The 25,783-nt window shown below is 48.9% G+C and overlaps 1 protein-coding gene across 3 annotated transcripts in view; it reads left to right on the top strand.

The window, feature by feature from the left end:
• Positions 1-25,783, top strand: part of LOC146811368 (uncharacterized) — a 155,339-nt gene that overhangs the window by 95,607 nt on the left and 33,949 nt on the right. For all 3 annotated transcript variants that reach the window (XM_085618485.1, XM_085618484.1, XM_085618483.1), the window contains exons 7-11: positions 14,216-14,397; positions 14,628-14,736; positions 15,033-15,102; positions 19,307-19,394; positions 21,087-21,189. In XM_085618485.1, coding sequence (XP_085474611.1) covers positions 14,216-14,397; positions 14,628-14,736; positions 15,033-15,102; positions 19,307-19,394; positions 21,087-21,189 — 552 coding nt within the window. The remainder of the gene's footprint in view (positions 1-14,215; positions 14,398-14,627; positions 14,737-15,032; positions 15,103-19,306; positions 19,395-21,086; positions 21,190-25,783) is intronic.

Here is a 25,783-nt window from a genome sequence, read left to right as displayed (position 1 = left end):
GTGGTGGTGTGCCTAAAATAAGGTTTCTGTGAATGATATCCATGACTAATTTTTAATGTTGATTGTAATTCATGCAGTGCACAACTTGCCATTGTACTTGCCATTGATATGGGTCATCGGCACTCTTCATAATGTGGTCTGACGTTCGGAACGGTGCCTGGGTTTTCCTCACAGAATGGAAACTGGTTTTGTTGATGTTTGTGATTTAAGTGCCAGCAGTGAGTGTTGGGGGGCTAGTCTCTCGCCTCCTGATTCCTGCATGCAGAAACTGATTCAGATTGGTGAATCATGATCTACTGGAAACAAGGCGGCTTGAGCTCGGAAATATATATCCTGAGCCACAACACTTTGAACTTCATTCTTGGAGGGGGAAATCAGACTGTGTGACAGGCCTCGGTACTTAATTTCTGGCAATTTTACACAGTGCCTACAAAAAAAAAATAATTAGAACTCTGTTTTTGTTTTGCGCTGTTATTAAACTCCCAACAATGAAATGCTGATTGTTACCAAATATGGCAACAGACCCGATTTGGGCAGATTGTCTCTCCTTCAATATAAGTCAGCAGGGAAACTACATTCTCCCAACCACGTTTTAAAAATCTCCCACTTGTCTGCTCTAAAATGTTGTCATGTATGATATATATCCCCAGTCCTGCCAAGTATCACGCATCATGCGTTACACTAATGCGTTTCAGTGTGGTACTCCACATTACCGAACTGAAATGCATTGTCACGCATGCGCATGGTGTCTGTTACTGAAGCGTAGCCTGCCTAAAACTTAAGTGGGGCAGCTGGCAGCGCGCAGCATATGGCGTTTGTGCTGCTCTACCAGGCTTGGGGCTCGCAGCTGACCTAAGGCTGCTCAGCACTGGCAGGTTCACATTACCTGCTAAGACACGTTTGAACTTGGCAGGACTGCGTTTCCTTATGAATGTTCCCCATGGCATGGCTCTCACTTGTCAGCCTGACGTGCTGGTGCGCACAGACGTCACATCCTGCGTGCTGGTGTGGGAGGCAGGTGGCTGAATTTGCGAGATCGCAGTTTCCTGCTGCAGCTCGCACCAGCCAGGGCCGCAGTATGCTGTCAGTTGTGCCGCACCCTGCTGAATTCAGTTCTTAACGCAGCCAAGGGAGATGGAGAAGGAGTCAGTGACCTGGTTTACAGTGGCTGCAAGGACAGTTTGTTACTGGACGGTGTAGTATCCGGCTGGATACATTCTAGTGTTTCTGAGGCTGTAACCCACACTAAACACCCACCCACCACAGGCGTCACCAGTCAGGTGACCCTGATAATAAAAGGGTCCGAGCGCATGTGCTCGTTGCCAGTTATATACCCTTAATCTGGTGTCTGTGTGATCCTTTATAAAGTATGTGGGCCTAGCGCCCCCACCATTTTACAATGGCGACGAGGAAGGTCTTCTCCCACGTGTGCAGTGGCTTCAATTCCCCGGGTCCTGGTTCGGGAAGTGTGAGCCGATGAAGAAGGGGATCGGGAGCCCACCCGCACCTGGTGTGCCCGCGAGCGCGTGGCGACACACGAAGAGCACCAGGCGTGAGACGAGGTGACCGGGAGCCCACCCTGCACCTCATGGGCCTGTTGTGAGCCGCCCCCCCTGCGTGGAAGTGCCGTGGGGGAGAGAAGTGCAAGCCGATCAGAGCCCCCCTGCATCGGCTGCGACGAAGTGACCCGAAGGTGAGGAAGTCGAGCGGGAGCCCACCCCGCCTCTGGGAGACTCCTGATGAGCCACCCGGCATGAAGAGTGGCCCGTGATGGCGGGAAATGGAGAGTGAGCAAGGCCGGACTGCCCAGATGCCGGCCGCCGCTGCTACTGCCGAGAAGAGAGAGTGAGGGCGGAAGGTGAGCCCTGAATGCGAAATGGCAGGGGGCCGTGACGAGAGCCTAGCGTGAGAGGAGTAGACGCCCACCTCCCCGCGAGGAAGGACAAACTCGGCCCATATCGAAGTCAGCAGTCCCCGGGAGCCGCGCTGACCTCTCCCCACCCCCACGCAGTGTGCGCAATGTGAGGCTGCAGTGGAGGAGTGAGGAGACAGCGTCTGGCCAGCGGCCGACTAGCGAGGCGATCGCAAAGTGCCCCAAGAAGCGGACGCGGCAGCGCCGACCGTGGGTCCCTGCCCTCCTACCTGCACAGGCGCAGAGGAATCCCCTGCTCCCTGCCAGCCGCTCCAGGCATGAAGCACCACCAGCCGTTGGAACCCGGAGAGCAGCTCCGCCGCCTTTCATGCCCCGCAGAAGTGAAGGGGTCGTGGGGTGTGTGGCGCGAAAGGAAGAGGTATCCCATACGCCGGTGAGTTGCGGGAGCCCACCCCGCATCAGTGTCAGAAAGACCATCTGAAAAGCGGGAGGACGGAGAGTCGAGTAGCTAACCACTCCCCGGCCCCCACGAGGACGTCAAGCGGTGCCCATCCCCCACCCCCGCGAACATGAGAATGCGAGGCCTGCGGCCGGTTGGATCGGCCGGCGCGCAATGTGAACAGCCGGAGTAATGCAGCATGGAAATCAAAGCGGTGTGAACCTGCTGAGGCGGACAGGAACACTGCTGGCGGCACCGGATGAACAACGGTGAATTAAAAGAGGACTAAATGAAATGCTCACCTGGACTGCACATGTGACGGGACGAGGGGCAACAGAGGACCATCTGATGGTACACGGTAATCCTGAGGCCTGAGTCCCTGCAGAGTGGATGCAGGCAGCGCCGTCCCCCAAGCACGAGGTCACGCTGCGTTAGAGTTCAGCAGAGACCAGGAGGCAAAGATAAAGCAACACTGCCACCTAGTGGCCAACTCGCGAAAATGCACCCGCTGATCGAACGAAGTGCAGGTGAACAGGGACAGTGACTGGAGAGCACTGGGAGTGCTCAGAGACAGTTCCAGGCTGCCGTGACTCATGGTGAGAAGTCAGGGCATGGAAAGCTGACACGATGAATAGGAGGTGCATTGAACGAGTACAAATGTGCTATGAGAGAGCCGCATGGGGTGGCAGAGAGAGAGAGAGAGAGAGAGAGAGAGAAAAGCACTAAAGTCACGAGGGTAAGACAGCGCAAAAGATGTCAAAGGACAGATAGCCCCACAACGTGGCTGGGCTATCGAAAGAGTGCAGTAAGCAAGTACCCCGCAGTGAACGTGATACAGCGAGAGGAACCCCAGGAAGAAACGAAGGATGCAATCACTAGCGCACAAAAGGGGTGACCAGGAGCAAGTCGAAGGAGTGGTGGCGCAGACCACCAGAAGCACTGAACCAAGCTGAGAGAGAGCGCAGCGGTACCTAGTGGCCACAGGTTGTCGCTGCAGCAATAGGGAAAGGCAGGAGCACCACCAGACAAACGGAGGTTCAGGAAATCAGCACCAGGCAAGTGCGCAGGAGCGCAAGAACAGCAGACACTGCTCCAGGAACAAAGGAAGTAAAGAAATGCGCAGCAAGTGCACCCAGCGAGGTGAACGGAAGAGCGCCATCAGAAGCGAGCTACAGGAACGTGAGTTCGGAGAAGAAGAGGTGGTTGCGCGGACCACCAGAAGCACGAAGACCCGGGGAAGGGGAAAGAAGCCGACCAGCCAGATGGTCGAAAGGGAAAAGAAGCCGACCAGCTAGATGGTCACCAGAGAAAAGAAGAAGCCAACCAGCCAGATGGTCGCTAGCGAAAAGAAAAAGCTGACCAGCCAGATGATCACCAGAGAAAAGAAGCGGACCAGCCAGATGGTCGTCAGAGAGAAGAGACCTGACAAGAGGTCTGATCAGAAGAATGGAGAAGAAGTCCGTGAAGTGAGTGTCCGAGGGGATGTCCGCGAAGAGGACCCCAGGAAAGGTCCGCGAAGAGGACTAGAAAGAGACGGACGAGAAGTTCAACATGAGTAACTAGAAGTTAAAGGGAATTGAAGGAAACAAGGTTGCGACGACCGGTCCAGTCACCGAGTGAAAAGAAGACAGTGTCCTAGTGCTGGGACAAGACCAGAGGGAAAAGTGTAGAGTGCACGCTACATGGAGTAGCCTGGTTAGGATGAGCAAGAATGCGAGAAGACCAGACTGCGTCGCAAAGGAAGTAAAGAAAAGACAAAGCGTGAGTGGCAAGACGCCATGAAGAAAGAAGAAAAGAGGATGACAGGATGTCAGCCTACAAAGGAGGAAGGTACAGTGGCACTGCGCCACAGGGCAGACAACCAACACAGGCGTGCATGGGACAATGAGGCGAAGTGACCGGGCAGAGTACTCGCATCATCACAGAAGAGAACACCCCGAGACATCGGACCACCGCCTACTGCCCCATCAAAGAATAATGGTGAAGTCATCAACACCACCAAGGAGCAGCACAACACCTAAGGGAATCCACACACTCCAGGCAACCGGAGTCCAAGAAGACAGGCCGCCCAGGAACCGTCTGTGCACCCCTGTCAGCCTGCAGCATACGGAAGTAGAGCACAACCGGACATTAGAAGATCCACCCCTTGGGAATAAAGCAAGACTAGGCCGTGGCCCTGTTGGGAGTTCTGAAGCGACCCCTACGCGCAGCCTACACGAAGGCCTGCACAGCCCACGCGGTCAAGTGGAAATACAGGGGCAAGGGGCCTCGGCGGAATTCCAGTGAAATTGGAGTCCGAATGGGAGAGATGTTCGGCAGCAGCTCCTCGACATGCGCAGGATGCACGGAGGCCGCAGCCGGAGACTGGTTACCCTGCAACCCTGAGAGGAAGACACAGAACCAGATTCTTGATGGCGAAGACACCGAGATGGAAACATCACACTTGGCAGACACATGAGACTAGGCTGTGAGTCTCGTTGGCAGTTCGGAAGCGACACCTTAGCGCGGCCCACGCGGAGCCCGCACGATCCACACAGTCCCATGACCGCCCAGCAGGAAAGCCCACCCGGAAGCACCGGTGAGAGAGGTGCTCAAGTGAGAGAGGCAAGTCGGAAGCATCTTGGCCGTCAAGATGCTGGAACAACAGCTAGCACGTCAATTCCAGGCAGAAACCTCATGGCAAGAAACATCACAGAGTGGATCTCATCACAGCTCCCAGTATCCTGATGAAGGATTCTTGTACATAGACATTGTTACTGATAGACCAGGTCGGTCTCAGGTAGTTTGCCAAGACAAACCCGAACGTCACAAACAATGGTGGTCCAAAAAATCCAACACCGCCGGGCCTGCGGCCTGAAGATGATGCCACTTGTGATTTATTTTGGGGTGTCTGTTTTTCTTTACAGGTTGGACTTCGTATATTTCCTTTTATCCAAAGTTGGGAGGGATGTAGTATCCAGCTGGATACATTCTAGTGTTTCTGAGGCTGTAACCCACACTAAACACCCACCCACCACAGGCATCACCAGTCAGGTGACCCTGATAATAAAAGGGTCCGAGCGCACATGCTCGTGGCCAGTTATCTACCCTTAATCTGGTGTCTGTGTGATCCTTTATAAAGTATGTGGGCCTAGTGCCCCCACCACTTTATAGACGGGTCCCCGGCCCGGGACGCACTGGACAGCCTGGACTAGGAGTCACATCTGAATTTCGATATGTGAGTGATAAAATATATTCATAAAATTCAAGTTCAACATTTCCTTTTATCCGCTTTCATTTTACCAGGTCATGGTGATAATATCGCATGAATAGTACTGCACCACTTGTCAGCCATTTGTTTTCTGAGTGCTAAAATGTCAACACAGAATAAAGACTTCCTGCCAGCTTCATGCAATCATAGTCTTACGCTACATACTGTGAGTCGTAGTTTGAGCAAGGAAAGAATAGTCTATTCTGGACAATCTCCACTCCATCTCTCTGATCGCGAACTGCTAAAATCAGATGGCTCCTCATTTTATTGGCTGACGATATGCACGGTGGCCGGGGCCAGGTTGGAATGGGAGTGTATTTTACAAACAGGGAAGAGGCACGAGGCCGGCATGTTGGAAGTGTTATAAAATATTGCCCACAGCGATACAAATACCTGGAGTTTCCAGGTAAGCTTCAAAGTGTGCGATAACCCTGTTGTCTCACAAGGGTGATGTGGTTTCTGCATCATTGACCCTGAATAATACCATTTTGGGTGGCGTGGTTTCTTCTTCGTTAGTGATCTGATAAAATAGTGACATGACTGCAAAAGAATGGGCCCGATTCACAGAACTAACTTAAGACAAAATCCTAAACTTACTACCATTTTGGTATTCACAGAAGGCACTTACTCATTTTGGTATTCACAGAAGACACTTACTCATTTCGGTATTCACAGAAGTTAGGAGTCCTAACTTTAGGACTCCTAAATGCCTTCTGTGAATACCGAAAGTCTTAAAATTAGAATTTTTCTCAGTTTAGTAGTAGTATAGTTAGGACTCCTAACTTTAGGACTCCTAAATGCCTTCTGTGAATACCGAAAGTCTTAAAATTAGGATTTTTCTCAGTTTAGTAGTAGTATAGTTAGGACTCCTAACTTTAGGACTCCTAAATGCCTTCTGTGAATACCAAAAGTCTTAAAATTAGGATTTTTCTCAGTTTAGTAGTAGTATAGTTAGGACTCCTAACTTTAGGACTCCTAAATGCCTTCTGGGAATTCCGAAAGCCTTAAAATTAGGATTTTTCTCAGTTTAGTAGTAGTATAGTTAGGACTCCTAACTTTAGGACTCCTAAATGCCTTCTGTGAATAGCAAAAGCCTTAAAATTAGTATTTTTCTCACTTTAGTAGTAGTAAAGTTAGGAGTCCTAACTTTAGGACTCCTAAACTGAGAAAAATCCTAATTTTAAGACTTTCGGTATTCACAGAAGGCATTTAGGAGTCCTAAAGTTAGGACTCCTAACTTCTGTGAATACCGAAGTGAGTAAGTGTCTTCTGTGAATACCAAAATGAGTAAGTGCCTTCTGTGAATACGAAAATGGTAGTAAGTTTAGGATTTTGTCTTAAGTTAGTTCTGTGAATCGGGCCCCTTGTTTTTAAAACTAAAAAAAGACTGGCAGTGCAATTTGTATTTGTTTACACTGTCACGTGTTCTGAGTAAAGCACTGCCAAGTTTTACGCTGGTGTTTCCCACCATTCTTTCTTACCTTATTGCATTTGCAAACGATTATGCCTGTGACTGAGTTACGAATGCAAAAACAACAGTTGATGGACAGAATGCAGAACAATGTCATACATTCACCCCAGTACAGAGATCTGGGCCTAAATCCATCGTTTTTTTGCTCACCATGCCATTCCACTTTGGACCTGGCCATATGCAAATCAGTCTTGACCCTGTGCCTCATGGGAACACTCCAGCCCGAACTGCCAAGCGAGGTCCTCCCTGGACTGAGTTATGGCCTAATCTTCTAGTTGCACTTGCTATGGTAAAAAAATGTCCTTTTTGGGCTAGCTCAGGTCATGAATGATCACATGAATGAGATTATCAGCAGTGCCTGCCCTCAGTTACTGAGCACTGCAGTCACGCAGTCTATCTCTAGTTAGAGCCCTTCATTCCGTTTCTAGTGCTTTGCAGATATGTTTTAAAATCTTCCTAGAATTTCTCGTTGTTCAAATTAGTGTAATTTCTGATATTTATGATTCTCTCATCTTCATTACTTGATTTTGCCCGCGCGAAAGTGTCACTCGTAGTCGTTGAAATGTCACTCAAAATTACTCTGAAATTATGTAAATGTCACACATAGCAATCTGAAACCTTGGCAGCTATGTATCCCCTTTCTCTCTCCCCATGGCCATTACAAGCACTCTCTACTGGACCCCAGCTCATGCTTTCAGTGGTTCAAGTCTCGCGGTATTTGAGCTCTCGGCAGCAGTGCTGTGTACCACAGTGTGGGTGTTCACTCCAGTGGCCTGTCGGCGCTATAGAAGGCGCTGCATCACTGTTGTCTTCCTCCATCAATGACCTGCTGTGCTTAGACGTCTCTGTTGTGACCTTCTCCCAACAGTTTCCGGTCATTGCCGCTGGACTCCAGGAGTCTTCATGTTCTTGTAACCCTGTCTTGTCAGTACTGTAGGACTCCGGAAGTGTGAACTTCCTTCCTGCAGTGTCGAACAATTTGTTTCCTGAATTCTGACGTCTCCTTAATTGTTTGACAAATTCCTAATACTTTTTTTTTTTCTAAAGTTAACTGGAATTTATGGCCTTTATCTTACCTGCCAGTCTTTCCTCGCAGCGCCTAGGTAAATACAGAGAGATATCAGGAAGAGAGGTTTAGTACAGGAGCCAAACCAAAGAATCCGGTGGGTGGTCTGAGAAATCCCCAGGGTGACGGTAACGCCGTCCCTTCCAGCCTGAAGCAGAACCTTCCAGCATATTCTGGAATTCCCCGCCGGCTCGCGTCCATCTTGTTTTGTTGAAATTGCTCCAGGTGTGGTGCACCGGAAGGAACTGTTTCATCAAAATTGCAATGCAGACCACCCACTACGTCATGGCAGTCAGCATTTTTTTTTTTTGCATTTCAGAAACAAACCCTGAAAGTAGGGTTTGTTTCTGAAATACAGAAGAGGGTTGGACCTGGCGCGCAGGAAGCTTTCTTCCTGTGCAGGAGCCATTGGTGACATTTCACACCCACTTTCACCTTCAGGTCACTACATATAAAATAAGTCATAGCTTAAATGAACAATAAATGCAAGTTAAATTAGTTGGGAAATGCACTATTGTGTAAATTGTGAAACCTCTATTAGTTGATGCACCGCAGAGGTCTGTGTCTGTACCCGGACAGCCACAGAATTGAATCCTGGTTGGTGCAGTCGACAATAGTGACTTATGTATGTTTAGTGCTTGAGGGCCCAGTCTGTGACAAAAAGCACTGTGAGTGCTTCCAAAATATAGATTTTTTTGATACCCTGTACATAATGCAATTTTTTTTATAACAGTCCTTTAAAAGCACACACTTCACAGTTTAACTGATAACTCTCATTTTAATACCACTCAATAGAATACTTCTGCATCATCATGAAACTTCAAGTGATTCCACCAATTAAAGCCAATACCGGCTTCCAAGCACCCTTTACATTTGCATATTGACCAGTTGGGCACATTTAATTTTTTTCAAGCAGGCACCCTGGCAAGAAGGCTTGTTTAGCTGTCTTCCACTCCCTCAGTTTCAAATCACAGGAGACTCTGTGCCTTACGGTTCCACTGAATCGCTTAAACTCACAGAATTAACCTGTCCAGGGACGGTTGTCTTCAGTGGCAGGCCACTGAGCAGGTCAAAGAGGAAAAAATTAAATGAAAATAACTCCTTGTTATTATCATTTTATTTTTCCCCTTGCTCAGCTGGGTAGGGGCAGGGATGCTCTGCTTGCTGGGTAGGAGTGGTTTGCTCACTCCAAGGGTGCAGGGTGCTTTGGCCGGCCGTCGCGGGCTGGTCAAATCGTCATGTGCACTTTGCATGTTGTCCATTCAGGCTGCATTACATCCTGCATGGAGAACATGCCCAGTCTCCCAGTCTCTGGCTGAGCGCTGATCCATGGCGCTCAGACCAATCACAACGCTGACTGGCTATTGGGAAGCTGGAAGCCGGGTGCTTCCAGCCCTGGAAGCGGGCAAAGAGAGAGAGAGGTGGCGGCGACGACAGCAGACAGGTAAGTGTTTATTTTTTAAATCTTCATTCGCTCCCCTGGCTCTGTGACCCGGCTCCACGACCCGCCCCCCTACCACCGTTAAATACCAGCCTCCACTGATTGTCTTTTCACAAAATATATGGGAACTGTTTTTCTTTAATTAAACATAGGCACGTCGTGGCCCTCAGATCTCGCCCACTTGGACCACTGGTGCTAATGAGCCTTGATAACATTTTTAGACTGAGGAGCCAGCTGAGCGCGTGCTGCCGGAAATCAAGAAGTCTTCTACCTTTAAATTAGGCGGGAGAACTTCGGGTTTGGCGGACAGGGTATTGTTTCTTTTTTTTCCAGATTCCATGCACCTGCCAACCCTCAAATGACGTCCTAAGACACTGAGATACAGAGATACAGACTTGCAATTCACAGAGGGGCCCTATGAACTGATTTTATTTTCATCAGATGTACAGCAAGCTGTAACATAGCGTGCACATTACCCCTTGGGATGGTTTCTATCTCAAAATATTCTGTAAATTGGATACAGCAGACATGATAATCTTCTGGTACTACTTTTCCTACTACTCGGAAACTCATACAGCAAACACACTTACTTTCTTTACTGTTTCTTGCAATGAAGGCTCCACATTCTGATGGATACCTCTTACCATATATTTCTCACCTTAGAATATCCCTGAGGTGCCTGGATCTGTAGATGTTTTCAATGCAGTGCTCCCGCGTGAAGCTCTGCATTTGATCCACACCGCCCCTGAAGTGACAGAGCAGCCACATATAAGGGCTGCCCCTGTGCACTGACGTCAATTCCTCTCTTGTCATACCTCCTGACACAGATTTCGAATGTTTTCCCACAACTTCCAAAACAGTTTCAAATCAGCGTCCCTACCAATAATGACAGGTTTCAAACCATTGTGTGACTGCAAGAAGCAGATGTCGGTCATGGACTCTCGAGAAGTGCACCTTTGGTGCTTGGGCTTGGGATAAAATTCCAATCAAATGCTTAGTGCGCCCTCTGGCACCCGAAGGTGATCAGAGGCTAGGAGGCAAAGTTGCATGTTGCCGAACACAAGAAGAAGTCACAAGTTTTGTATAAGTCTAGCTGCGGGCCATGGGCCTGGAGTCTATCCCAGGGCTACTCCCACAACCGTCCAACTTCACGCTTACCCAGGTAGATCAAAGTGCAAACACAAGCATAAAAAAGCGAAGTTGGACTCCACACGATTCCACCACTCTGACTTCAAAGAGAAGACACAAGGACATTACAATATAAGATGCAATCCTTCAAAGTCACCGGGCACCTATTCCTCAGTTGGCCCTGATGTGCCTCAAATTGTCCAGGCTGTTGGCAGCCCTGTAGCAAATCAAGGCCTTCAAAAAGGCCATGTTGCAAATCTATAAAGGCTCCACCTAGCATGCCCTCAGGTCCCAATGAGCCACAGAGGTGTCTCTTAGGGTTACGCCCAGGAGGTTCCTCCCACACACAGTCTGTCCTGTGGGATCCACGTCTGGGCCCATACCAACATGGTACAGGCTTCCACATCAGCCCCACGATCCAAGCCAGTTCCAACCACCACAGCGCCATTGCCGATGGCACTGGAGGATTATCTGGTGCTGAAGCTAATGCCAGGCCCCAAACTCAACTGATGTCTTGGTATGAAGTTACAAAAGTGCAGCCGGTGGTCATGCAGTCTGGCTCTCATCACATTGCAGCTACCATTAGAGGCTGACTTATCTTTTTGGTTCTGACTCTGATTCTGAGTCACAGCAAAGCACACCCCAGGCTGTTGATGTTGATGGTGAAGTGGATAGCTTGCTCCCCCCTCATTATACTGGTGATGCCATATACCGTGATTCACAGAATGCCCGCTGGCTTGATACCCCTCCTGAGAGAGAAGGTTGGCCCGCTACATGGGCTACCAGTGGAAGAGAGAGCCTCATCTGCAGTGGTGGTTCATGGCGGAGCATCCAATGAGACCAAATTTAATGTTTTGACAGACAAGTCAAGTCAAGTCACAAATACTTTATTCGGCAACTAAAAGCCATAAAAGTAAACAATTAAAACACATTAAAACTTTCAAGTACGGTCGATACATTGGGAGAGAAAAATGCACAAGTCCATTACAAAGACCCCATCATACACATATTGCATATACTAAAGATAATTTACTTAGACATTCTGTTACCTAGGCCAGCAACATCCGCACCCCTATTTAGATTTAATGATGCCCTCCCAGATACTCTGATGCCTACTTAGTCCAAACCAAGTTCGTGCCTACCTGAGAATTGGCAGGTGGATAGATGTCAGAGACTTGTGCCTGGTGATCCAGATTTTCTCACCCAACTCCAGAGAGCCTTATTGTCCAGTCTTTAACTGATAAGGTGATTCCAAATGAATTTCAACCCCTCCTCTAGATAGAGATTCCAAGAGGGCTGATGCTTTTGGCTGCAAATGAAGGTTTTCTTCCACCAGTCTGACACTGCTGGGCTGCTACAGCCATGCCCTTTTGGACATGGCCAGCGCGGCTACGTGCTGCCAGTCCCAGAAGATCTTAGGGCCTCTTTCCCCCAATGATACACGATGGACAGGACGTGGGCTACTATGTTATCCACGCAGACCTAAATGCCACATTGCCACCTGAGGGCCTCAGGCCTATCTGGGACCTGCAACCTTTGAATGCCTTCTTGCAGTAGGAACAATTCAGAATGCTCATGTTAGCCCAAATCCTGTCTCCCTTAAACCCAGGGGACTCAGATATTTTCACATACCCGTTCTGCAGTTTCACAGGGATTATCTATGGTTCAAGGTGGGCCAGAAGCATTTTCAGTTTATCGTGCTCCCCTTCAGCCTTACCAGGGTTCCTCAGGTGTTCACGAAAGTGTTGGCAGTGGGCAGTGGTCACTGTCCATCTTAAGATGTCTGGAGTCCCTGTATTCTTGCACCCTGATGACTGGTTGCTGAAGGCGCGCTCTATGCAATCAGTTATAGACCACCCCTGGACAACAGCAGAACTCTCAATGTTGTCGGAGTTCAATAAAAATGTAAATGTAAATGTAAATTGATACTTGTATAGCGCACTACTCACCCGCAAGGGTCTCAAGGCGCTTGTACGAATACCGCTGTGGAACCAATCCTGGCTTTCCCTGTGAGGCGTCCACTCCTGGGCACCCCCAAGGTGGAGGCCAGGCATCCTTAGCGTTGTGGGGGCCGTTGTGGAGATTAAGCAAACTATTGCCCAGAGTTGCAGAGTGGGACTCCATGATTGGAATGGCACCGAGACGAGAATTATCAGGTCAGTGGAATTTTTGAGCCCAAGACCCGCCGAGGCAGGGAATTGAACCCTGGTCCCAGGCTAGACCTCTGCATCAGGGTCTGCCGCTCTAATAATTGAGCCACACTTCTCCAATAAAAATGAGCCAAAGTCCCACCTGATTCCGTCTCATAGGCTTCCATTCGTGGAGGTAATCCTGAGCATGGTGGAGTCCATGGTGCATGAGCACTGTGCTGTGAAAAAATCTTTAGATCCATTCTGACACATGAAAGCAAGGTAGTGTTGAGCTTTGACAGGAGGCCATTCCAGTAGGGGAGGTCTTTTAAGCTTGCAGGACTTGGAACTCATTGGGGTCGGTATTTCCACAAGGAGGGAACGCAGGTTAAAAAGCAATGGGGCTATACTTGGATATGGCATGTGATGAAATTAGAGGGAGGTTCCTTATAGCAGTGGAAGACCAATGTTCGGAGTCTGTATTGGACCAGGAGGTGTATTACGCATAGGGCACACTTTCCCTGTTTGCCCCACGGCACACCTTTCAGGAGGTGCACTGCGCGCAAACAGGGACAGGGTGCCCTAATATAAGGAATAAGCTGCCCCCATGGCAGCTGCGAACTCGTACTGCTCCGGGGCAGTGCATTCAGTGAAATATGGCGTGTTTGCTGTATGTTTCCCTGTGCAGACGGCAACCCGCCTGCACTTTGCAGAGGGGTCCATGGGACCCCTTTAACCCCTCGAGAGGGCCGCCTTCTGGAGGTGCCCTGTGAGTACGCCTCCTGAGGACCTGTTTGCATCTGCGCCCTCATCTATAATCGCGGCAGGCACAGAGGCAAAGAGATTCACTCATTTGCATGGGGCCCTGCCCCCATGAAAATAAGGGAATGCGCTTTCATTATAGCGCTGGTGCTACATGTGCGCCAGATGTTTCAGTATTGCAGAAGGGGCCGCACAAGCATCGGTAGCCCCTTCTGTATTACCATTGTACCCCGGGGGCACACAAATCAGGTGCACACACCAGCCAAGCCCCTGGGGCACAATGTTTAATATGGCCACAGGTTACAAGTTTTTGTGGTGGGTGGAGTTAGGCATGTTGGATATGTGCATGATGGTCACCTCGGGTTGAGTGATGGACTAATGAGATTGTGACTGGATATAAATATGATAAATCTATTGTAAAGAAGCTCCAGAAGTTTTATGAAAGCAGGTGAGTTCCAGGGCACTAGTTGATAACATAGGATAGGTCAACTGCTTGTATGTTTTTTGTGTGCAAATAGATATAAAACAACCACATACTGAAAGCAGCGAGAGTACAGTCCCAGTTGAATTAGAAGTAGGAAGCAAGGAAATGCAGATAAGAATTCTGTAGGAAAAGAGTGAGTGATTTGATGATTTTGGTTAAAATCTCCACACAGGCTGATGCAGAAGAATGGCGCCAGTTCCAGTCAGATCTGCAGACGGCGGTGGCCGTGGCTGATGACTTCAAGATGGAGGCAGAGGAGCAGCTGGCGGCCACCCGGGAGCAGCTGATGGAGTTGCAGCGAGAGGCTGAGGGGCTAAAGTCAGAGCTGAAGCAACAGCAAGCCCGACGGCTGGGGTAAGAGGCTAGGACACAGCATGCTTGGAGGCAGGTGCCTAGAGAGGTAAAGAAGACAGTTCACATGGAATCCAGATGCACATGAAGAGTGTGTTAAGAGGGAGGTAATTCTCTGAACTTTCATTAAAGTAGTTGTCTGCTGGGAAGTGCTTCTAAAAGTGCAGTAAGGTTGTGATAAAGTCATTACTATTTACTAAGGACCATATTGTTTCACTTTATTTTGTACCCAGCTTGGACACACTTGACGGTACTGAGAGAAGCCGGACTTTGGATGGCAGAAAAATGCCAAAAACCCTCACTGTGACACCCTTGACTGTGAATGGTACAGTCCAAGCGAAGGTAAGCTACCGTTCTGTAGCAGTGATGCCTTACATTAGGCTGAAATCTTGGCCACGTGCTGTGTGGGATGTTGGGGTGGGGCAATGAAAGATAGATGTGAAGACAATAGTCAGCCTTTGGAGGTCAACTTCCTCTACCTCAGCTTTTTCTTGATACTAGATTGTGTTTCCTGCTAAAGTTTAGCGCTATTACATAAATGTATTGCATTAGAAGGTGTGTTCCTATGTGAAATTTTAACTATCAGTTATCAGTAGTCCCTACAGACCTCTCACTATTGTGTCTTCTTTTTGGATCAGGATAATGTGGTGAAGTCGAGCAGCGCACGGAGATTCTCAAGTCAGGAGACAGAGCAAAAGAGTCTAGCAGGTGAGGAGCTGAGACTAGCCATAAGGACTAACCTGAACACCTAGCTTGCCACTTGCCTGTGGCCTCCGATTCCTGCTTGTTCCAGACTGATCCAGTGACACCGCAGCTGCCTTGGTTTTTCCGCTGGGGTTTTCGCAACCGGATTTTCTCACTCACGGTTCTTCCCGCCAACAGAAGCGCTGCCCATCCCAGGACCAACTTAATGCACGCTACAGCGCGACTGCACAGTGGACATGCCGCTGGCGTGCCAAAGACACGTCTGTGCCCATCCCCACATGAACCGCACCCAGTGCCACAATCTCTGGCCCTCCCATCCCCCGAAAGATGCACCTTCACCAAGTTCTATAGCCTCAAACCCCAGACGCCGCAACAAACACTGCCACCGCGCCGTCCCACGCTCCACGGTTGGACCTTTCACCTGCACCCACTACCACTTCACCTGCCATTGCACACACACCAGCCCACCAACCAATCCCACCCTGAACACACCACAGACACCACTTGAACAAAAACACTAACTCGCATGTGCCCTTCTCAACAAACGTTCACTATGCAAGCATTCCACTGAATTATGGGACCTCATTGCCACCCTTGCATCTGATATAGTCTTCCTCACTGAGACTCAGCTGAACCCCACATCCGCACCAGACATTGCCACAGTGATCTCTGATGGATATAAAATCACTCACCAAGACAACACCAACAAGCTGGGAGGAGGAATAGCCATCATCCACAAAGAGACCATTCAGTGTACCACCACCAACACCACCACCCCCATGGAACATCTCACCTTCAAGATCCACAAGGACAACAAGACAACCATCAGAGGGACCCTCACATACTGCCCCCTAGGCCCGCGCTCCAGGTTCTGCAACACCATCGCAGACTTCATTATGCCCCTAGCATTAGACTCCAAGGACTACATCTGCCTTGATGACCAAAATTTCCACGTAGATGACCCCAATGACAAAAACACCTCACACCTCCTTGACAGTATGAGCAGCCTCGGATTGACCCAGATCGTAAATGACCCTTCACACACCCCAAGACACATGCTGGACCCAATTTTCAACTCCAGCAACCGTGCCCATTACAGCCATGTCACAGAACTCACATAGACCTAGAAGAAACAGCAGCTTTGAGCCTTCACGACCTTTCGGTAGCCTTCGACACTGTATCCCACCACACACTGATTGAAAAAGACCACCACATCGGTATATAAGGGTATGCGCTCAGATGGATCATCTCCTTCCTCACCGGAAGAACCCAGAAGGTCCTCCTCCCACCTCTGGACCCAAGGAAATCACCTGTGGTGTCCCCCAGGGCTCATCCCTTAGCCCCACGCTCTTCAACGCATATATGTCCCCGCTGGCCAACATTGTCAGATCCCATGGTCTCAACATAATTTCCTACGCAGACAACACCCAACTCATCCTCTCAATCACTGAGGACCCCACCACCACCAGAACAAACTTCCACAGATGCATGACAAATGTCGCCAACTGGATGAAGAGCAACTGCCTGCAACTGAACACAGAAGAGACGTAAGTACTTATCTTTGGCAACAGCAGCAACACATGGAATGACTCCTGGTGATCAGCAGACCTAGGACCCATACCACTCCCTCCAACCACACCAGAAACCTTGGAATCATCATTGACAACAAGCTCACCATGAAATTACAGATAAATGCTGTCTCCTCCACCTGCTTCCACACTCTGCGATTGCTACGTAAGATCTTCAAGTGCCTACACCTACACGCGAGATGCACTGTGACACAAGCCCTCATTACCAGCCGACTGAACTACGGCAATGCCCTCTACGTAGGAATCATCACACATTTCTACAGAGACTTCCGACCATACAGAACGCGGCAGCAAGACTCATCTTCGGCCTTCCCGATGAACCCACATCACACCCCACCTCAGGAAACTCCATTGGCTCCCTGTACAGAAAAGATGCCAATTCAAGCTGCTGATCCACGCACACTAGGCTTTACACAACCAAGGACCCACCTACATCAACCACCGCCTAAACTCCCACCAACCATCGAGAAGATTACGCTCCACCTCCCTTTCACTTGCCCATACTCCCCTCATCTGCCGAAGCAGATGTGGAGGATGCTCCTTCTCCCTCATTGCAGCCAAGACCTGGAACAACCTCCCAACGAATCTTCAGACCATCACCTCACTTCTGGAATTCCGAATGACCCTCAAGACCTGGCTGCTCGACTAAGCCTTCGGGGCCTGCAAGCACCTGGATACCCTATTGGGTGATTAGCTGCATTTTATAAATCCTGATTGATTAAACTAACTCACACCCAACAGATTACTTCACATGCCACTCCGTGTATGCACGGAAGCCAGTGTTGGAGCAACGACTGCGAACACTGCTTTATTCCTGGGAAAAAATGTGCCTCTTTGGAGGGACCTCCTCACAAACAACACCACTCAAAGACTCTAAGCCTGGATGGACCGTCTTACTCACTGATCCTCCGGTGTACAAAAATGTGCCCATGAGAGATCTTTGCTCCCGCGGAACACTTCACACACTGTTTTACCCAAGGAAATGAACTTTTAAGTGACCACCTGATGCAAGGCTACAGTTATGCCAACCCTACCCAGAGGCCACCTTACATATTGCCCCACCTGTGGGAAACAGCTGTGGAGAGACCACATCACACAGTTTCCCACCTGAGGGAAACATCACATACTGGGAGGGAAACCCTCACAGTCTGCTCCACCCTTGGAAACAAACTGTGGAGCAGCCACCTCATGCACTGCTGCAACCATGACAACAACCCTGCCCACGCAACCAGCTTACATCCGGTGGGCCTGGCCTATGAGAATTAACTCTGGAGAGTCCACATCACACACTTCCCTATTCCCGTCCAGACCTGTGGCACTGGGTTCTGTGTTTCGGTGCCCGGAAGTGGGCGGGAAATGTTTTATGGGGGCCGCAGAGGTGCAGGCAGCAGCCTGTCACTATTCTCCTGCCTGGGGAGGCCATTCAACTCAATTAAGAGCTTGATTTCGTCAAAGATTCCAAGGTGAGGCTAATCTGTGCACTGGGAGACGTGAGGCCAAAGATAAGTACTCAAAGCCCTTCCTCTGAGAGGGGTGGATAAGAACGCTTAGCGCAAGACCATCAGTCCCCCGGGGTGAGATGTTCTAGGATTAGGTGAATCACGCTGGCAAATCAGAAGAGTGAAGAAACACAGGCAACCTGCACCCACATACAAACTGCTGTCCTCTCTAACTCTGTTCTCTGTTGTTGCTTAGGGTTACCTTCCGTTATCCACTTTTAGGGGCACCTGCATCAAGGTAGGCTTTTGCGATTCCTTAATGGCGATTATTAAGGAATTGCAATTATGGAATCGCAAAATATTAAAAATATTAATTCTTACATATTCCTTAATTGCAACTCGCAAATTGCGAGTCGCAATTAAGGAATGGCTTCCCATTCATTCCTATGGGCCTTTGGGAATAGCATGCTCAATTTGCGAGTACCCAATAGGGTAATAGCATGCAATTTCAAGGGTGCCAAAAGGACACCCTGTTGCACCCCTGAAATTGTAATGTGAACACATGTTGCGCACACACATGCCCTTGGTGTGTGTAACCAGGAACTTTGAAAAATTCACTTTAGTGCATTTTTCAAAGTTTTTGCAAATTACCGTCAAGTTTCATTTGACGGTAATTTGCGTCCCCTAATAGCGAAATCGCTATTTGTAATGGCATCATGTATTGCATTTGAGGCATCGTAATTTTCGATTCCTTAAATGCAATTGCAATTTAAGGAATCGCAAATTTTGCGATTCCTTAAATTGCAATTTTTGCATTTGGGATGATGCATCCCAAATGCAATAATACCGGTCGTAAAGGGGCAGATTCTGAGAATCTGCCCGCTTGCGACCGGTTTTTCATCTGATGCATGTGACCCTTAGTATGCAAAGCTCTCGCACTATTTCCCGTTGTTGTTGTTTGTTACTCTGTATTATATAGTGTCTCACAGGTGTCCACGTTTGTCCACTGTGCTGCACTTTTTTCTCTCTATCGTCCATTTTCATCCGCATCAAGTCATTCTCTGTCAATTAACTTCAGTTCATTACTTTGAAAATATTAGACTCTGTTTTCCATTGTTTGCTATCCTGTTCCCGCGCTCGGCCTGGGGGCTCTCACATCCATTCTTGGTTCCTTCGCAGATGCCCCCCGCGGGTCTCTCTCCATCAGCCACCGGGGCGAGCGCGCCATCAGACCCAGCTCGACGGATGCCAGCCAGCTGTCTGCCAGGTGGGTGGTTTTCTTTGTGTCGAAAAGGACATTCGTGACTACATCATCCGTTAAATCCACATTTAATAGCCTGAAAAGTGACTGACTTTCCCGAACCTTGACAACCCTTCGGAAGCACCAGCTTGACGTGACTGACCCTCTTGCAGCCCTACAGGCCTCCGAGCGCCAAGTCAATATCGATTCAGCCCTACCAGAAGCAACAGATTATGTTCCAAGCACCCCTGACATTTCAGAGTGGCTGGCCCCGCTATGTGACTGACGGTGCCGCTCAGAGAGCTTCGATGTGACCACGCATTTCTAAACCCTGTAGGATTCCATCCCTCTTCATTGAGTGCAATTAGTTCCCTCACTGAACATAATCCGTAAGGTCTCAGAAAACACCAAATCCCGCGGGATTTAACTCGTGCTAGATAACCAGAACTCACTTTTCACGTGTGTATTTTTACCTTCCCAAAAGACGTGTCTTGCTGACAGACAGTAAATGTGCGTGCGTGCGTACGTGCGTTTGCGTCTTACGTACAACTTCAAAAGGGAAAGCAGGGCCTGGTTTGTGAGGTACCGCACCTGCAGGTGATGATCACCGGCACTTATTTCTGGGGACCAGGACTATTTTTTTTAATCCTCATCAGAGTTTGAACCCGAGCAAGAAAGATAGAGAAGGGCCGAAAAGGAAGCAGAGAAAGCTAGGAAAACAGTAATTAAGGGAAGACAGAAGGGCTGGCAGAAATCGCACACGTGAGCTAACGAGCCTGGGAGTGCAGGGTGGTGGAAGAGGCAAGAGGTGAAATCAAAACCAAGACTAAGCTACCTTTAATCGGAAGTGGACTCCTAAGGAAAACTTCGGACCCCTACACTTTAATAATATTAATATTGTTATAAATTAAGTAGCACTGCCTGTGCAGTGCTTTATTCGTTAAAAATAATAATAATAAAATGCAGGGGTCCAAAGTTCTTTTTATGAGCCCACTCCCAACAAGGACATATTCGGGCGAAGAATGCCAAGATGGGCAGTTTTGAAGTTAGCGCAGTGCTGCAGGGTTTTATGGCCGAGAAGAAAATAAGTGTGGGGTGAAGTTTCCCTCTCCCATTTAACAAAACAATTTCCCGGCTGTTCCTTTAGTACAGTTCATAGCTGCCAATTTTACTGTAAAAATCGGCTTCTCCATTAGTGTCCTTGGAAACGCCCCTCTCGGCCGGAAGCTGTTTCTCCACAGTCTTTTAGGTGGGAGAGCAGGCGGTGTATGGTGATGAAGTAGTGAACACCATGGAGGGATCAGTGAGTAGTGGGAGGTGGTGGGGAGAAGGAGGGTGCAACGTTAGTGTTAGGGCAGAGTTGGAGGCCATATACTCAAACAACATGTCAGTTGTGGCCGGAGCGCCATGGCCTCCCTGAAGATGAACGAAGACCCTGAAATCAAACCACATATCTCTGTACTTGGTCCCAAGCCCTCATATTGCACTCCCGCCCTCTGCACTCCCGCTCTCTGCAGAAAAGTCACTAAAACGCTAGGACTCATGATTACGACTTAGGACCACTGTTACGTAACTTGAGAACTGGTCCACCTTCTGAGAAGGGAGTTGACAAATCCGAACCCTGATTATCTGGTAGACTCTGGGCCTTATGCAGGTTCCTTTACTAGTCCAGGAAGACGTCCATATCTATGATCTTGTCTTGTCTTTGGTTTCTTGCAGTGACAAATGGGCCGAAGACTCGGAGGCATTCTTCCGGCGCTATGGAGGATCAAAGAGGGGGATCTTCCTCCGGTGGTGTCAGGGCAGAACGGAAGGCTACAAGGTATGTGCTGGAGTGTGTCCCCAACCCACCGTTGTGTCCTTGAGGGACTGCATTGCCTATTGCTCTACTCATAGAAACAAAAATACCTGAGGAACCACTTCACACACTTTTCCACTGGTGGGAACACCCTCGTAAATCTGGAATTTCTTGCAATTTGAGGTTTCACACATTTAGTTTTAAACAAACATGTAATTGTAAGCAAAGCGTCCCTCAAGAGTGTGGAGAGCATCCCCTATTCCTCATCTCTGCTGAAAGCCCAGGAAGGCCCTTTCAGACTCTTCTGGTTGATGATCACATCGCTGCTGGTGAATTAGCTGGGCCTGTGGCTACCTCTGAAATGAAACTCGAGTAACCCTGCTTCACTAGATTATGAACCACACGTAAGCATAAAAAGTCAAGCTCAGTCTGTTTGGCTGCTCCACCTTGTGATTTATCAAGATCAAGCAGGCAAAACTTAGAATTTGCATAAATGGAAGGAAACATACAGTAGTACACAGAAATGTTCTACAAGAAGACGAAAGACCATCTAGTAGTACGTTTACCTAACAGGAGGAGTTGCAGTGAAATATGGCCTCAAGATGCAGAGCACAATGTGGAGATTAAGCCTAGTGTACCAGTTACACTCCATTGATCATCCCTTCCTTCAGTTGTTACCACAAATCATAGGAATCTGCCTTCTTTCCTTTCTCCAGTCAGCCTTTCAGCTGCCATTTTGGGCTGGACTTCACTTTCTGCCAGTGTCCATATCTGCAGTTTGGATGGGCTATGAACCAGCGATATTGAGGTAATCAGAGTTGCCAAAGGAATTTGATTAGATGGAAAATGAAGGATTCATGAAAGTGACTTTTATTGGGCACTCCAGAGAAAGGAAATTTAACATCAGCCACTCCATCTTGGTGAGGTTCCGGAAATCCCACTTACTCCTAAGAAGATGAGGGCTTGGTTGCCACTGGCATGAGTGGCCAGTGCAGAGGTCAGTGCATTGCACAGAAAGGTTCCCTGAACTGAAACTTCTGATGTATACTTCTAACTGCATATTCCTCAACTTAGAATACTCCCAAGGCTCCAGACTGGATCCGGAAAACATTTCCATAGCAGTGCCTCCGCGCACTACTAAGTGACGTTGTGCAACTTGCGTGGATTTCATATCGCCCAAGTTAACACAGAGAATGGCCTCATATATAGCACAGACATCAGTTTCTTTCTTTCCGTGCCTTCTAACGTGGTTGCAGGGCTCAGCGTCTGTGTTTTTTTTTGTCTGTTTTCCGAAGACTTCTAAAGGTGTGCTAGAGAATGATGTCACCACCCAACGTATGCTGCGACTGCAGGAATCAGATGTCGGTCACTGACTCGCACAAGGTGTGTCTTTGGTATCTGGTCTCTGGATATGACTCTAACTCATGTGACAAATGCGCCCTTATGCACCAAAAGTTGATCCAAGACCGGAAGGCAAAGCTGCATGATGCCAAACAAAAGAAGGATTTGCAGCCTTTGCGTAGGTCCGACTCCATACCAATTTGCAGCCTCGGACTCAATCCCGGGGCCCAAGGCCACACCTGCGGCAGCTCAGCTATGCACTCAAAGTCCTCCAGTAAGTCCAAGTGCAAGCGTTAGAAAGCAAAGCAGAATTTGACCCCATCCTGACACTCTGATTACAAAAGGAAAGCCGCAGGGCATCAAAATGCACGTCATACCCCATTGAGTTCACCAGTCGCTTAGCTGATTCTTCTGCTTATCCCATCACACCCCTCAGCCGCTGTCTACCCTGTTGCAGACTTCAAAAGGCCATGCTGCCAATTTCCCGTGCATTTCTGGTTTCCTATTGCGTGCCTTTGGGCCCGATGGACTGCAGTGGCCTCCTGTTGTGTTACTACCATTTGTGTTACTGCCAGCAGGCTCATCTCTAGCACGATCTCTGTTATGAGGCCCATAACGCCACCCGTACAGACTTCTACTCCTGCTTTGAGATTCATTCTAGTCCCTGTCACCGGTGCCCAAAGGTGATTTGATGTCACGCCATTGTTAGAGCCCGAACTGACTTTGTCGCCAAGCAAGCCGGTGTTGCACTAAGAAATTCCAAAAGTGCAACCTGTTGTCCTGCACCGACTAACCCAGTAGCTCTGCAATGTCACACCTACTAGCAGAGGCTCGCCTACTTATTTGGTTCTCTGATCCTATGCCGGAGCAGTGGGCCCCCCAGTGGCGACGGTGATGAGGATAGCTTTCTCCCCGCTCCTTAAAGGGATGATGCTTTGTTCATTGTTTTACAGAATGCCAGTGGGCTTGACACCTATTCTGAGACAGAGCTTGACTCGCCACTTGGGCCACCGGTGGAAGAGAGACCTAATTTGCACTGGTCATTTGGACGGCTGCTGAGGCACTAGAATTGCAGCTACCCCCCATTGAGAGCAAAACCACTGTTCTAACAGAGATTATTCAGCCTCGATCAGCGACTTCTGAGTGATTACTTCCTTTTAATGATGCCCTCATAAACACTTTGATGACTACTTGGTCGAAGCCTTGGTCTAACCTGTCTGTCTATATGTAGGTGGCTAGACGTCAGACTGGTACCTGGTGACTCAGATTTTCTCCCAAGCACCCCACCCCAGATAACCTTTTGGGACAGGCCTCAACCGGTAAGGTGAATCCAAACTTGTGTGGATAGGGAATCCAAGAGGATTGATGGTTTTGGCAAGTGCTAGTCTGACTGCGGTGTGTAAATGCTGTTTGTCTGTTGGGCCGTTACAAACATGTCCTTGAGGATATGGGCAGCGAGATCTTGCTGGCTGTCACAGAAGAACTTAGGGCTTCATTTGCCCAGATGATTCATAGTGAACAGGACAACGCAGAATACATTATTCACTCAGGTCTAGATACTACAGATTTCCTGGGGCGGACAGTCAATACCAATGTTGTCCTTCACAGACTTGCGTGGATGTTATCTCCAGGATTCTCTGGTGATGTATAGGCCTCCCGCATGGATGTGCCTTATGATGGGTTTTGACTTTTCAGTGAGAAGGCAGATTCTGGGTTGGAGCACCCTAAGTACAGCAGAGCTCCTTTTGACTGTTGATACCTGCCAACCAGTCTCTGTATCACAACATCCACTTCAAAGGCTATTCCAAAGGGACTGACTTATAGACAGAGAGAGCATTCCCAACCATTGATGCAGCAGACACCCCAGTCCTTTCGAGAGCATGGATGCTGGCCTGACAGGTAGCATGTGGTTCAGAAGTGGCATCAGCCCTCTTTCCATGCTGCAGTTGACACCAAACCTCTTAAGTTGCACTTAGTGATGCATACTCAACCAGTGGTGGGGGGGCAGGATGAAACTTTTCCTCCCAGGTTTGCCATCCATCACTTCCAACAGATGGGTCTTAGAGATTGTTCACCCCACCACTAGTCCTCCCACACCACATCACATTTCAGACAAGCGCCTGTTACTGTTGGTGCAACTGTTGCCCTTCAAGGATGCCATCTAGAAGTTGCCCGACTCGGAAAGAAGAGGGGATTGAGACTCTTGGTATTTCCTTGTTCCGAAAGATGGCCGGCTCAGGCCCATTCTGGAACTTCAACCTCTGAAAGCCATTCGTCAGTATGACAATATCAAAATACTCACACTGGCCCAGATCCTGTCTGTTTTGGACCAGGGTAACTGCAGATCTTTATTTTAATGCACCCATCCAGCAGTCTCAGAAATGTGATCTTCATTTCAAGGTAGGTCAGGAGCATTTTCAGTTCGCTGTTTGCCCCTTTGTTCAGGAAACCATTATTTCTGTACCACGATGAATGGCTGTTAAAGGGAAGCTGGCCATAGTCAGTCGTGGACCACCCCTGGATTTCGGTAGACCCCTTGACACAGTTGAGTCTCACTACCATGAGCTGAAGTTCCACCTAACGTCTTGGCAGCCGAAGTCCCTGCAACTTCCATTCTTTGGGGCAGTCCTAGACACTGTGGAGAACAGGGTGTTTCTCCCACTACAGGCCCAGGGAATTTGGGCTAGGACCCTTATGTTTCAGGCTCAGTCCTGGATCAGGTGAGAGTGGCTATGAGGCTTTTGGCCTCCTTGCCTTATCTTTCCTCCTTGTCATCTATGCCTGGTGGCACATGCATGCTCTGCCATGAAATTGTAAGAGCCGGTAGGCCAAGCATCAAGGCAGTCTGACAGAAGCTATTGAGGTCACAGAGGAGCTGGCTCGAGATTTGCAGTGGTAGCTGCGAGAAAGAAATCGGGCCAGCAGGTTGCTCTTCCCTCTTTCCCACCCAGAGCTGATAGTCATAATGGACACATCCGTGCTAGGCTGGGGAAGTCATCACGGGGACTCTGGCCTATAGTGGAAGTCCGGCACGCCAGCAGTCTTCTGGAGTTGCAGGAATGTCGTCTGGCTTTGAAGGCCTTCCTGCCATCCATCCAGGGGAAACTCTGTGTAAGTTCTTTTGGATAACATTGCTAACATGTGGTATTGCAACAAGCAGGCCAGTGTGAGTCCTGGATCCTGTGTCAGGAAGCTCTGCATCTCTGGAGGGGGTTGGAGTGCCATGGCAGGTTCCTGATCACGAACCACCTAGCAGGGTCCCTGAATGCCAGAGTGG

This window comes from Triturus cristatus, chromosome 7 (genome assembly GCF_964204655.1).
Source record: "Triturus cristatus chromosome 7, aTriCri1.1, whole genome shotgun sequence".
NCBI classification, from domain to species: Eukaryota; Metazoa; Chordata; class Amphibia; order Caudata; family Salamandridae; genus Triturus; species Triturus cristatus.
The sequence above is the reverse complement of the archived record's forward strand: the minus strand, read 5'-3'. Positions and strand labels throughout refer to the sequence as shown.